The sequence below is a fragment of the Cervus canadensis genome, chromosome 9 (genome assembly GCF_019320065.1).
Source record: "Cervus canadensis isolate Bull #8, Minnesota chromosome 9, ASM1932006v1, whole genome shotgun sequence".
Lineage (NCBI taxonomy): Eukaryota > Metazoa > Chordata > Mammalia > Artiodactyla > Cervidae > Cervus > Cervus canadensis.
In genome coordinates, this window is record NC_057394.1 from 67,508,065 (window position 1) to 67,523,245 (window position 15,181).

General features: G+C 43.7%; 2 protein-coding genes across 5 annotated transcripts in view; both read right to left on the reverse strand.

The window, feature by feature from the left end:
* Positions 1 to 3,772, reverse strand: part of EBPL (EBP like) — a 29,169-nt gene extending 25,397 nt beyond the window's left edge. The window contains exon 1 of one of the 2 annotated variants that reach the window (XM_043478151.1): positions 3,520 to 3,772. In XM_043478151.1, the coding sequence (XP_043334086.1) occupies positions 3,520 to 3,690 (171 nt within the window). In that variant the 5' untranslated portion in view covers positions 3,691 to 3,772. The remainder of the gene's footprint in view (positions 1 to 3,519) is intronic. The other variant, XM_043478150.1, reaches the window with a different exon arrangement.
* An 8,731-nt stretch (positions 3,773 to 12,503) lies between these two features.
* KPNA3 (karyopherin subunit alpha 3) overlaps positions 12,504 to 15,181 on the reverse strand; it is a 91,311-nt gene continuing 88,633 nt past the window's right edge. For all 3 annotated transcript variants that reach the window (XM_043477732.1, XM_043477734.1, XM_043477733.1), the window contains exon 17: positions 12,504 to 15,074. In XM_043477732.1, the coding sequence (XP_043333667.1) occupies positions 14,976 to 15,074 (99 nt within the window). In that variant the 3' untranslated portion in view covers positions 12,504 to 14,975. The remainder of the gene's footprint in view (positions 15,075 to 15,181) is intronic.

A 15,181-nucleotide genomic window follows, 5' to 3' on the forward strand; every position in this document is an offset into this window, starting at 1 on the left:
CCCCAGGTGACCAGTGTCTGACTGGACATCAGGGAGCTGAACCATCTCTGGCAATGCTTGGTTGAATCTCTGTGCAACAGGGGAGCTCAGCATTTGATGGTGGCCAACAGACCCAGACATCACCTCAGTTTGAGAAGTCAAGTCAAAAGGGGTGAGGAGAGACAGCTCAGGTTCCAGTGGGAACAAGCGAGTTGGGGCTTCAAACCTCCTCTAGTCTTTCTATTCAAATCTTAGCAACACCCAGATTTGGATTTCTGGGTATTCTCGCAACCAACTCCCAACCATCTCAAAGATAATACAGACATGCATTTCCCTTGTAGGCCTCAACCACTTAAGAGCCCTTCTCACCAGTCTCTAAGATATGTGTACCAAGACACTGGTTGAAGCATTGTGTGTAAACAGTCAACTTAACCAGACAATATTAATGAGCATGCTTTTATTTATCACATTTCATTATCAACTATAAGATACAACCTAATTCCAGAGACATAAAATATCAGGGACTTCGCTGGTGATCCAGGGGCTATGATTCCGCACTCTCCTTGCAAGGGGCCCAGGTTCGATCCCTGGTGAGGGAACTAGATCCCACACGCTGCTCAAATAGTTTGAATGCCACAAGTAAAAGATTCTGGGCACTGCAACAAAGAGTTGGTGCAGTCAAACCAATGAATAAATATTTTTTAGTGGTGGTTTACTGGCTAAATCGTGTCTGACTCTTGTAAAACCATGGACTGTGGCCCACCAGGCTCCTCTGTCCTTGGGATTTCCCAGGCAAGAATACTGGAGTGGGTTGCCATTTCCTTCTCTAGGGGATATTCTTGACCCAGGGATCGAATCTGGGTCTCCTGCATTGCAGGCAGATTCTTTACTGACTAAGCCATAAGGAAGCTCAAATATATATATATATACATTTTAATACATCAATAAAATAACCCACAGTGGTTATGCCACTGTGATGTTGTAACATATCCCCCCAAAAAAGTGCCTTTGAGAATTAAGGGATTATTGTATGTATTCAAGATATGTATTCAGGTCCCTGGTGGCTCAGATGGCAAAGCATCTGCCTACAATTAGGAGATGCAGGAGACACGGGTTTGATCTCTGGGTTGGGAAGATCCCTTGGAGAAGGGAAAGGGAATCCACTCCAGTATTCTTGTCTGGAGAATTCTAAGAACAGAGGAGCTTGGCAGGCTATAGACCATGGGGTCACAAAGAGTTGGACACGACCAAGCAACTAACGCTTTCACTTCAAGGTACGTACGGTATGGTACATTCAAACAGTCAGATGTTTTGCAGCTGAGACAGGTAAACAGCACGAGGTGGGTCCATGGGTGGTGGTGGGGGAAGAATTTCCTTCAGAATGAAGGAGGAGAGTGGGGCATGCATGGGGCTGCACTTCAAGGTGCCACAAATGGAGATGCAGCCCGTGCTTCCTGGCAGTCGGTGCTTGAAAAGCAGACTTTAATTTTAAACCAGGTGGTGAACATGTGGGTGTATGTTTTAGTGTTTTTATACCTTTTTTAGTGTGTCTAAAATATAATACACTTTAAGTGGGCCTTGTAACCTGTTTTATTGCCCCTGTTCCTTGGACACCTTGTGTTCAGCAACAGCTTAAAAATTAATTCTTTAGAGACTCCTCTGGCGGTCCAATGCAGGGGGCCACGGTTTGATTCCTGGTCAGGAAACTAGATGCCACATGCCGCAACTAAGAGTTCACATGCTGCAACTAAAGATCCTGCACGCTGCAACGAAGATCAAAGATCCCATGTGCTTCAACTAAGACCCCGTGCAGCAAAAAAAAAAAAAAATCAATTCTATAAATAAAGGAGTTGAGGGAAATATTTACCGTCTACAACCTCCACAAGTTGACTATTAGGAAAGAAGGAATTTCGTCATTCCATTCCAGCAGTATCTGATATGTGCACATATCCAACTGATAAACATCTGCAGCCCTACATGATTATCCAAAACTCTGCTCTTTCTTTCCCAATACTACAGTCCTCCCTCAGTATCTGAGAGGGATTCCCAGGCATACCAAAACCCACAAATGCTCAAGTCACTTATGTAAAAATGGTGTAGTATTTGCATATAACCAGACAGCATCCCCTAGGCTTTAAATCATCTCTGCTGCTGCTCCTAAGTCGCTAAGTTGCTTCAGTTGTGTCCGACTCTGTGTGACCCCATAGATGGCAGCCCACCAGGCTCCCCCATCCCTGGGATTCTCCAGGCAAGAACATGGGAGTGGGTTGCCATTTCCTTCTCCAATGCATGAAAAGTGAAAAGTGAAAATGAAGTCGCTCAGTTGTGTCCGACTCTTAGCGACCCCGTGGACTGGAGCCCACCAGGCTCCTCAGTCCGTGGGATTTTCCAGGCAAGAGTACTGGAGTGGGGTGCCATTGCCGTCTCCATTAACTCATCTCCAGCTCACCTTTAATACCTAACACTATGTAAATGCCACATAAATAGCTGTATATACAAGGTAAATACCATGTAACTAGTTGTGGGTGAGGAGGGGGAGTTGTGGTGGGGGGCAAATTCATCTTGGAAATTTCTGGAATTTTTTTTTCTTGTATTTTCTATCCTTCGTTGATTGAAACCACCGGATAGGGAGGAGAACCGATTGTAGAGACCCTGGCTTCACATTAGCTTTGGGTTTGCCTAGATTTAAGCAAGGTCAAATTGGCAAAAAAAGGAAAAAGATATTTTGCCTAGTTTAACAAAAAGCTTTAAGAAAAGTGTGTGCAAGGAAAATGGGGCATTTTCAACAGAATCCCTTAAAAACAACCGTCCTGGCCATACAAAAAGTGAGTTGAAGTTTTAAGGACACATTTCCTAAAACCTGGCATGAAATAAAGTGCAAGCTTTGAAGTCAGACTAATTATTAAAAGTTATTCCGAAAATCACGCCGGCTGTGTGGCACGGCGAAGTCATATAACTTTGCAGGGCTTGTTTCTCTGTAAAATGGGGAAAATAATAAGTGACTTATGGGGTGTTCGCAAGTCAGAAATTTTAAGCACAGTACTGGGCCTGCATACAGTAGTTACCCAATAAATGGTGATTACTATTTGGGAGCGGGTTTGGGGTTTTGGTTCAGGACCCAGCGTACCTCATCACCTCTCCCTGCTGCCTCTGGGGTATTCAAAAACTCTCAATTATTTTAAACATCTCTGTGCAGGTTACAAGTCAAGCAAGCCAAGGCCTTTCGGCAGCTTAAAATCCGACTAACAGTACCATAGAGGGATGACAATGTTCGGCTTTTCTTGGTTTAGTTTTAATTTGGTAGAGAAACCGACACCACTAGGGAAGCTGCGCTACGGCCTTGGGACCTCGGAGAGGTGCAGTTTCTGGCCAAAGGCCACGGGCACCACGGCCTCCAGGTGATTCCCGGGTCTCCCGCCATAGGGCCCGGGGCGGCCAAGGCGTCCCTGGCGTCCGCGTCCTTTCCTGGAAACTAGAGGGAAGGGTCTCAAGAGAGGCGGCGTCCGCCCGCGTTTTCCGGGCCCAGGCGAGGACACTTACCAGCGCGAAATGCACCAGGGCGTTGAAGCAGAGCCAGGCAAGCAACGCGCGGTCCGCCGCCCCCCGCCCCCGGCCCAGGCGCAGGCCCAGCGCGCAGCCCACCGCCAGCAGCGCGGCGCACAGCAGCAGCGAGCCGCCCGCCGCGGCGCCCAGCTCTCCGCCCGCGTGCATGCTTCCTGCCCCCAGCGCAGACTGCGGGCACCTGGGCTGGGATCGCCCGGCGAGCAGGGAGCGGGAAGGCGGGGCTGCACGGCGAGGGGGCGGGGCTGCGCGGCGAGGGGGCGGGGCTGCGCGGCGAGGGGGCGGGGCTGCGCGGCGAGGGGCGGGGCTGCGCGGCGAGGGGGCGGGGCTGCGCGGCGAGGGGCGGGGCGGAAGGAGGCTTCCCCCTCCCTCCCGGCTGCCCCGCGGAGTCCCTAGACAGCAGAGCCAGACGTTTTCTCAACTCAGGTACATGCTCATCAATTTTCTTAATCTGGTTTCTGCCGAAACCAAATCTATTCCCAGTTCTGTTCACTCACTCGTGCCCGACTCTTTGTGACCCCATGCACGCCAGGCCTCCCTGTCCATCACCAACTCCTGGAGTTTACTCAAACTCATGTCCATCGAGTCGGTAATAACCATCCAGCCATCTCATCCTCTGTCGTCCCCTTCTTCTCAGCCTTCAGTCTTTCCCAGCATTAGGGTCTTTTCTAATGAGTCAACTCTTCGCATCAGGTGGCCAAAGTATTGGTGTTTCAGCTTCAACATCAGTCCTTCCAGTGAATGTTGAGGACTGATTTCCTTTAGGATGGACTGGTTGGATTTCCTTGCAGTCCAAGGGACTCTCAAGAGTCTTCTCCAACACCACAGTTCAAAAGCATCAATTCTTCAGCACTCATCTTTATTTATAGTCCAACTCTCACATCCATACATGACTACTGGAAAAACCATAGCCTTGACTAGACGGACCTTTGTTGGCAAAGTAATGTCTCAGCTCTTTAATATGTTGTCTAGGTTGGTCATAATTTTCCTTCCAAGGAGTAAGTGCAAGCCACCCATCCCCAGACCATGCCCAAAAGGCTGGCGATAGGGCCACACCTTTTGATGCAGTGTGATTGTTAACAGGGTTCAAAGCCTTAAGCCACGAAGTGAAGTCTACCTGTTGGAAATTTTGCCAATAGCCTGCAGTGGAGGAAGGGAGGAGGTAGCGGGGAGGGGGGGGTTGAATTTTAGGGACAAAATGTTCTAATTAGGCCCTTGCAAGCAACCATCAGTAGGCATTATGGATTAACACTATCCTTAAAGATCCAAAAAGCAGCATAAATATGGGCGAGAGGAGCAGTAGGTCACAGCAGTTTGGTACCAGATAATTTACCTGCGGTATTTTATGTTGTACTTACTGTGTTGCTGTTTCGTTGCTCAGTCGTATCCGAGTCTTTGCCACTCCATGGACTGTAGCCCACCAAGCTTCTCTGTTCTACTGGTGTGGGTTGCCTTTTCTTTCCCCAGGGTAATCTTCCCGACCCAGGGATGGAACCTGTCTCCTGCATTGGCAGGCAGATTCTTTACAGCTGAGCCAGCTCATGTGGTATTTTATCTTTCTTTACAACCCTGGGAACTCAGTATGTGTCCTCCTATTTTACAAATGTGGAAATAGGCTCACATAACAGATTTAAATAACTTGTCTAAGGACTCTCAGTGACTGTGCTGAGGCCAGAGCCCACGAGTGAGTATCCCCAAGGCCTTTGCTTTTTGACCCTTGAGTAGATGCTTAACAGACAACTACAGTCAGCCAGGTTGGATGAAGCCACAAGCTGGAACCAAGATTGCTGGGAGAAATATCAATAACCTCAGATATGCAGATGACACCACCCTTATGGCAGAAAGCGAAGAAGAACTAAAGAGCCTCTTGAAAGTGAAAGAGGAGAGTGAAAAATTTGGCTTAAAACTCAACATTCAGAAAACTAACATCATGGCATCCGGTCCCATCACTTCATGGCAAATAGAAATGGGAAACAATGGAAACAGTGACAGACTTTATCTTTTTGGGCTTCAAACTCACTGCAGATGGTGACAGCAGCCATGAAATTGGAAGATGCTTGCTCCTTGGAAGAAAGGCTATGACCAACCTAGACAGCATATTAAAAAGCAGAGACATTACTTTGCCAACAAATGTCCATCTAGTCAAGGCTATGGTTTTTCCAGTGGTCATGTATGGATGTGAGAATTGGACTATGAAGAAAGCTGAGTGCTGAAGAAGTGATGCTTTTGAACTGTGGTGTTGGAGAAGACTCTTGAGAGTCCCTTGGACTGCAAGGAGAGCCAATCAGTCCATCCTAAAGGAAATCAATCCTGAATATACATTAGAAGGACTGATGGTGAAGCTGAAACTCTGATACTTTAGCCACCTGATGTGAAGAACTGACTCATTGGAAAGACCCTAATGCTGGGAAAGATTGAAGGCAGGAGGAGAAGAGGATGACAGAGGATGATATGGTTGGATGGCATCACCTACACGATGACATGAGTTTGAGTAGGCTCTGGGAGTTGGTGATGGACAGGGAGGCCTGGCGTGCGTCCATGGAGTCGAAAAGAGTCGGACACGACTGAGCATCTGAACTGAACTGATCAGTCAGCCCTTGAATCCACGGATAGGAAGATCAAACTAATGGGACTTGAACATCCATGGATTTTGGTACACACAGGGGCTTCTGGAACCAATGCCCCATGGATACCCAGGGATGACCTGCACTTCCTGTTTTAATAATCCCCAAAACAGAGGATTCAGATCTCTAGCGCTGGCACTCTCCTCTGAGCCCCAAACCAGTATTTACAGCGTTGACCATCATTTGCATGTGTCCACTCAACTCAACCGGAACTGAACTCCTCACCCTCTACTCCCGGAACTGAATTCATCACCCTCAACTCCCTGCGTCTGACTCTCTACTGTTGCTTTTTTCTTTTTCTTCTGTCTGCACTGTGAGGCTTTTGTAGTTTTTGTTCCTCGACCAGAGATTGATCCTCAACCACGGCAGTGAAAGCGCCAAGTCCTAACCAATGAACCAGGGAACTCCCTCTGTGTTGCTTATCTTTTATGCTACTTAATATTCATCAGTTATAGCAACCCAGAAGCACAGAAATCATCCTTGATACTTTCCTCTCCTCCAATTCTTGATCTAAGCTTCGCTTGCTCCTGTTTTAGTTGCCAGTATCTCTGGATTCCATCTGGTGGCTCAGATGGTAAAGAATCTGCCCACAATGCCAGAGACCCTGGTTCAATCCCTGGGTTGGAAAGATCCCCAGAAGAAGGGCATAGCAACCCACTCCAATATTCTTGTCTGGGAAATCCCAGGAACAGAGGAGCCTGGCTACAGTCCATGGGGTCAGGAAGAGTTGGATACTTTCTTTCATCTACTTCATGGACCAAGCTCTTCACCATCTCTTGCTTCAGGGCTTCACACTATTTCAGCCTGTACACATTACTAAATTCAAAGTACATTTCCTGTGCTTGCCTTACCAGCCAATGATTGTTATCAAACACAATACTTCTATCATCACTCTTGTTTAATGAAGATGATTTACCGTTGCTTGTAGAATATCAAAACTTCTTTGTATGCCTTACAGGCGGGGGTCTGGCGCCTGCCTATCTCTTCAGCCCTCCCCTGCCCCTGGCAGCCCTCCCCTCACTATCATTTTGGCTCCAGCTGTACTTCCTTTCACTACCTGGACTCCCATGCTTCTTCCTACTTTGTATTGTTTCTTCTGCCAGAAAAGCTTTTCCAGTGAATCTGCCCAATTAACTCCTTCTTTTCCTTCACCACTATCAGCTGTGTACTTTTTGGAGACCTTAACTTCTGTCTGCCTGATAATAAGAATCTTCATCACAGAGATGTTGAGGGCCGAGTTGGCACTTCTTAAGCGCTCATGCCAGTGGCTGGGATTTACTGAGAACTCACTGCCAGCCTGATTATCACCTTTCTAACCAGGCCAACTCCCTCTATTACATATCACTGTATATCTCTAACATTTGTCCTAACTTTTATTTTATTCATGTGTGTGTGTGTGAACCTTGAACCCTAGCACAGTACCTGGCAGGCGATAGGATGCTCAAGAAGTATTTGAATGTTCTTAAAGGCTTAGTTTCAAAATTCTTATTTATAAAAAAATGAAGTCATGGGAAGGATACATACAGATATGGAATCTGTTCTTATGAAGAAAACTGAGCTGAAATCAAATAAACTGAAATTTATAAATTCTATTAAGGTTTGAAAAACCTTAATAAAAAGGTTAAAAAAAAACTGTAAACGCCAAACTACTGGACTGAAAAGAGCTGAAAACAAAAGGGAACTAAGGCTGTTACCTGATCACAAATCTAACGATGATGAAGCTGGTAAAGTAACTGAAACAGTCTCCTCCACGTTAACAATTAAATGGCCAGATAATGGAATGTTCCCATTCCATTGTACCCAGAAACTAGCCACCAGGTCCAGGACGGACTTTAAAGCAGGATGGCTGAAATGCATGGAGTGTTCAGATTGAGAAAGGAAGTTAATAAAAGCAGATCTGTCTCTTCTGCTCTACGGGAATAATTAAAAGTCTATACGCGAAATCAAGAACAGTTCATTTGTAATGATGGTTCTTTACGAGTGGTGACTTTTATTCAATATTAAGACTCAGTCACAATGAAAGCTAGTCCTTAAGTAGATCTACTTGGGAGTGCATTTGCTTCTCCAACTCTTCTGACTTACAGCCTGCAGAAATGTGTCCACAAAAAGGTCTGCCTCAAAAACAAAACCTGATTTTGTCTTTAAAACATTATGCAAAATGTGTCCTTTACTCTCTAACACCTAGGTTTGTAGTACCAGAAAACTGTCTTTCTTACATCAAGTAAAACTGCTGCCCTGTGAAGATGCCTGGTTTCCCTTGAGGCTTCACACGACACTTGGCACAAGGCCCCATTTATCTCTGGGAACCACAGTTTTAAAGAATTACTCAAGAAAGCAGATGGCAGGCAGTTCTTCAGGGCTAGGAAAACGGATGTTGTAGAAAAAAGACCCTGCAGGGAACATATATTTTATAGAACAGCCATAGATCCCCTGCTTTTAATCATGTTTTAATAAACCTGTGAAGTATCCTGGTGAGGCCAATCTCTCATAATGCTTCAAAGAGGTGTTTTACAAACTATGCTAGGGATTTCTCTGCTCCAACCCCAGCTTTCCCAGAAAACTTCAAGCTCTGTAACTAAAAATGTTTCAAACACATTGCTACAGGGAAGTGTGGAGAAAACAAAGGGCAATCAACACATTTGTTGTTTCACACAACTTCTTTTAGGGCTCCCCTGGTAGCTCAGTAAACAATTCCCCTGGCAATGCAGGAGACACAGGGCATGCTGTTTCGATCCCTGGCTTGGGAAGAGCCCCTGGAGGAAAAAATGGCAACCCACTCCAGTATTCTTGCCTGGGAAATTCCATGGACAAAGGAGCTTGGTGGCCTGCAGTCCATAGTATGGCAAAGAATTGAATGCAACTGGGTGAACTGGGCTTCCCTAGTGGCGCGCACACACACAAACTCTTAGCCCCAGGATGCATGTAAGAGAGTAACTAGCTACTCCACATTCCCATTCCTCCTAAGCCCTTTGCAGTAGACAGGCTCAGGACTGCCAGGAGTCCTCATATGGGATCTGGGAAATGTGCTAAGCTGATTTCTCCTAAAACTGAGAATGAAGAAAAGGCACATTTGTTGTTTTCTCTTTTTTTTTTTTTGGCAGGGGTGGGGAGGGGGTCTCTTCTTTTTATCTTCTGTTTCTGGGTGGGGAAAAAAAGACCTGGCACTGTTCATAGAACAAAAGGCATGATTTAGACTGTCTCATTTGAGTGGAGAAGTTTCCTAGCTGAATTGATTTAGGCCGATCGTTCACACACGGGGCGGTTCTGGCCCCCAGGAGACACGTGGCTGTGTCTTGAGACATTTTTGGCTGTCCTGACGGGAAGTGCAGAGGTGCTATGTCTAGTGGGCAGAACCCAACGATGCAACTAAACACCCTACAATACACAGGACAATCAAAAACTATCCAGCCTAAAATGTCCATTTTTCTGTCTTTTTGGGCCACACCTCAAGGCCTGCAGGATCTTAGTTCCCTGACCGGGGATCGCACCTGGCCCCTCGGCAGTTAAGTGTAGAGTCCTAACCACTGGGCCACCAGGGAATTCCCTAACATGTCAGTACTGAAGGGTTTGAGTATACATTAAAGTATACTGATATACATTAAAGTTAGCTGAGGGATTTCACGGGTAAATAGAGTACTCACAAGCTGGAATCACAATTGCTGGGAGAAATATCAACCACCTCAGATATGCAGATGATACCACTCTATGGCATAAAGTGAAGAGGAGCTAAAGAGACCCTTGATAAGAGTCAGAGAGGAGAGTGAAAAAGCTGGCTTGAAACTCAACCTTCAAAAAACTAAGATCATGGCACCCATTCCTATCACTTCATGGCAAATAGATGGGGGAAAAGTGGAAGCAGTGACAGACTTTATTTTCTTGGGCTCCAAAATCACTGCAGATGGTGACTGCAGCCATGAAATGAAAAGATGCTAGTTCCTTAGAAGAAAAGCCATTACAAATCTAGGCAGTGTATTAAAATGCAGAGACATTACTTTGCCTACAAAGGCCCATATAGTCTAAGCTATGGTTTTTCTAGTAGTCATGTATGGATGCGAGAGTTAAGACCATAAAGAAGGCCGACTCTGAGCACTGAAGAACTGATGCTTTTGAACTGTGGTTCTGGAGAAGACTCTTGAGAGTCCCTTGGCCTGCAAGGAGATCAAACCAGTCAATCAATAAAGGAAATCAATCCTGAATATTCATCGGAAGGAAGATGCTGAAGCTGAAACTCCAATACTCTGGCCACTCTGATAAGAGCTGACTCATTGGAAAAGACTGATGCTGGGAAAGACTGAAAAATATCCCGAGTCGACCCATTAATGAACAGAGTTAAAGGTTATGCCAGCAGCCAGCAAAATTGAGTTTATTGGGGAGTAACAGAGGGATTCTTTACCACCTGGGCCACCAGGGAAGCTTCCCTGATGGCTCAGATGGTAAAGAATTCGCCTGCAATGCAGGAGACCTGGCTGGATTCCTGGGTCGGGAAGATCCCCTGGAGAAGGGATAGGCGACCCACTCCAGTATTCTTGGGCTTCCCTGGTGGCTCAGAGGGTAAAGAATCTGACTGCAATGCGGGAGACGTGGGCTGGGAAGATCTCCTGGAGGAGGGCATGGCAACCCATTCCAGTATTCTTGCCTGGAGAAACCCAATGGACAGAGCAGCCTGGCGGGCTACAGTCCATGGGGTCGCAAAGAGTTGGACACGACAGAAGCGGCTAAGCACAGCACAGTGCTGACGCTGGGAAATCTGAGGGCAGGAAGAGAAAGGGACAACGGAGGATGAGATGGTTGGCTAGTATCACCAACTCAGTAAACAGGAATCTGAGCAAACTCTGGGAGATAGTCAAGGACAGAAGAGCCTAGCACACTACAGTCCATGGGGTTGCAAAGAGTTGGACACAACTTAGGGACTGAACAAGATGAAGGATCTGAATATGCTGCATCCCAACATCACTATTCCTAAACACTTTGTCTTGATTGAGTACTGAGTCCATCTATATAACTGACCAGTGAGCAACACAGGGGTTAGGGCTGCTGACCCTCTGAATATTAGAAAATCTGCCTATAATTTATAGTCAGCCCTCCATATAGAGTTTCTCCATACAGCAGTTCCTTTGTGTAAGTAGTTTCACATCCCCAACAGCAGATCGTGCAGTACTATAGTATTTACTATGGAAAAAACACACATATATGTGGACCCACACAGTTCAAATCCACGTTGTTCCAGGGTCAGCCGTATACAAGTATGTATAGATAGAGCCTCATCTCTATGCTGTGCTTTTGAGAATCATTCTACCAGTGTTTTTCATTTATTTAACAAAGTACATCATTTATGTGAAGAGCTCCTTTTACACTTTGGACAAATGAGTGGTATGTTAAAGACAGCACTCCTTGGCCTATATATGCCATAAAACTTACAGCTTAATGTACAGAAATTATACTCCCTTTCTCCAAATAGATTTAAACCCCCAGTTCAACTAGGGTTAAGAAAATTCATAACCATCACTGTTAGACAATTGACATCCATAAATTTTTACCAGCAATAGTTTATCTTCTCAAAAGGACAACCCTTGTGAAGTACATGATGGCAAGATTAAATAGGAGTAGTGTAATTTATTTTCTCATACATTGAGTTTGTTCAAAAATAATCAGAAGTGTCATTATACAAAAGTAAAGTTTGGCTGATCCTTTGTTCTTTTAAATAATCCAAGATTTCATTTAGAGCCACAACCTCTAACTAACAGGTTAAAACTGTTAGGTTTACTTCAATTACTATCTTGCAAAGTTCTGGTTTTCAAGGATTAGACAAGCCTTAAGTAAAGTTTCAGCTTTTGTTTCATGAAAGTCACAATTACACTATCATCTGAAATGGCTTTCTATGAGTTACGGTATTGAAACCAGAGACACACAGAGAACAGCCTGTGCTGATGAAGGCAGAGACTAGAGATGCAGCTACCAGCTGAGGACCACCAGAAGCAGGAAGAGATGAAGATCCTTCCCTCGAGAGAGCAAGCCCCAGCCATCACCCTGACTTCTAACTTCTAGCCTCAAGCCTGTGCAACAAGAAGTTTCTATTGTTTCTGTCACTGTCTGCGGCAGCTTAGGAAATCAGTATAGATTTTGGTACTTTTATGTTACACGATATTCTTAAATCTAACATTGTTATTGGTCATCCTAGTTTGCTCTAGTGGAAAGGAGAGATTAAAATACAGTGAAAGAGTAATTCATGATTCACCTCCACTGGGGCTAATATTTGGAAAATAATTCCAAATTTAAATTTAACCACATAAAAAACAAAACTAGGAAATTCAGATACTTTCAAAAATAAGTTCTTCGATGTTTTATCATATTTGATAGCAGCTTTTTTATTGGTTACAAAACCTAAGCCCATATACAAAATTAGGAACACATTTAGATGCCTCTTTTGAAAGAACGTTTTAGTCTTTTTTAACTGAGTTTAAAAAAAATAAAAACAATGCAAATTTTCAACACTGTTTTGAAAACGTAAAAGTGCAGCAATATACTTAGTTTCCTTTGTCTACGAAATGATGCAATTCCAATTCCAAACCGATAGGTCACAACAAACTGGATCAAGCCAATGCACACGGACGTCTGCACTACTTGATGCTAATGTTCACTTATGTTAGTTTGCACTTAAAACACAAGAGGAAATAGGAGTCGGCACAGTAGAGGCCCAGTTCAGTCTCGATGTGTGCAAAATTTAAAAGGTAACTGTCAGTAACTATGGGGAGTCCAGAAGGAAGTAAACTGGAAGGGGTATAATTCACAATATCAAGAAGATTTGGACTTTAAGGGTTTCACCGAAGTTTGTGACCTTAATTAGCTTTGACTTTATTACTCCTACTTTTAGTGAACACCACACAAAATTTAGACCATGGTGTCTGAACAGGATGCAGTTACCATATGAAGCTTTAACTCAAAATTTGGATAAAGAAAAAAAGGCACAATGAACTTCAACTCAATTTTATGTGCACAAGAGTTGAAAAGTCTGAGCCACCTTAAAGAGAAATTGATTCTAAAATTTATAAAACCTATAAATAATCAGAGGCCAAACCACTATATTAAAACAGATTCTCTAGCAAGTAAAAATCTTGCATTTTAAACATACGCTTGTATCCACTTTAGATACAAGACAAAACTCACTCTTTAAAGTGGCTCCACCTTGGCAGATACATATATTTGTAATGAATGCACACCTGCTATGTGTTGTTTATCAGTGAAAACACCCCCGCTGATTCACAAAGCTCTGATGGCATGTGTCTCATCTTCATCACAGTAAATACACCCCCCTCCCATCGGATAACTAAATTAGTTTCGATTTCCTATCCCTTCACATCAACGCGTTGGGAAATTATACCCAGTAAACAATAGCAACAAAACCATTCCTGTGACAGCACAAACTGTTCAGTTTAAAAAACTTCAAATCCATATTCTTTCATTAGTAACTGGGTCGGACAATTTACCAAAAGCAATGACTTTACACAGTAATACCAGATTTTTCAGAATTACTTGAAGATCACTGCAAATCAGATTTATGTTAAATAACTGCAGATTATTCCTCTAGGCAGATCCTTGTCTGAATCTTTTTATATGTGAATATGCTTTTAGAGTAGGATCTGAATGAACTTCCCAATACTCAAATAATGAAGTTTTATGACACTTCTAGATAGTTGCTGGTTTGTTGCCAACCACATTATCAAAAGCACTGGTTACTAAGTAAAAATATTTTAAGACTAAATTACAGTAAACATGAAAGCGCCACAGTTTAAACCCAATATAAATCAACCATATCCAATTATCAGTTTAAAATGAAAAATATTAACTCCTGAAAGCTGAAAGCAAGGTTTTCTTTTTTTAACATCACCAATGGGTACTTTAGACCTTTGTGGGTTTTTTGGTTTTATTTATTTGTTTATTTTTCTTTATTGTCAGGGATTCTTGCTTTCAACTTAAACAGAAGTTCAAGTCCGTAACAGGTTGCAGCTCAGGTAAAATACCATGCACAGCATTTGATTTACTTCAAAACAGCAGGAACACACAGGCTGAAGGGAGTGGTCAAAGAGGGCTTGCTGTTCTCAAAAATTAGGTATAATGGCGAAAGCGTTACCATCCATAGCTAAAGTCCTTCCTCCAACCCTGGCTTCTGAGGCAGATAATAAACACATCAATTACTGGTAGATGAAGCACAGTTTTTTAAAACTTATCTGTTTAATCAATAACCAAGTTTCTTTTTTTTTAAGTTACTTTTTGTTTGTGTCAGTTCCACCAATGAAAATCATTTGGCTTGTACTTTTAAAATCTATTCTTCCACATAAAGAGTATGAAAATATGTTTGTGGAGGACAATGATGGAGGCTCAGATCAGACTGCACCTCTTTAAAGTCTTCCAACGCATGTATGTGTCATACCAAAGTGTCTTGATCCACAGCGCACCATTTTCCAAAGGAGTATCAAGTGGGCAGCTGACATGCCACCACTACAGAATATTCTAAACTGGAGACTGCAGATGTCAGCGTGTGGCACCAGGGAACGGGGGAAAGTAGGGTAGTCGAGATTGTTAAGGAGAATTCTAAAACAGTTTAGGAAATCATGCATATGCATTTACAGTCCATGTGGATAGTGACTTTTGGCAACTGCAAAGTGACTGAGACATGGCTTGCTTCAGAAGCATCAAAACAAAGAGGCATGTATGTCTTGGAGCCTTCGGTAGTTGCTGTTGCTCTTGTCATTTTGGTAGCCATCTGGTGGTGCTTCGTATTCAATGTGGGATAGATGCTGCACTCAACTGACTTTAAAAATTGAATTCTTTTGTTTGAAGGTTGGCCGTTGGGTCAAAGTTGTAAGTACCTCCTTGTGTTGCTTCGGGAATGAGGCTAGGATCTTCATCAATCTACAAAAAGCAAGAAAAAGAATTTTCATTATATTAAGATACTATACATTACAATGTAAGCAGAGTTGATTTACTTCTTAGGAAAGAATTCTGTGTGTATATTTTTA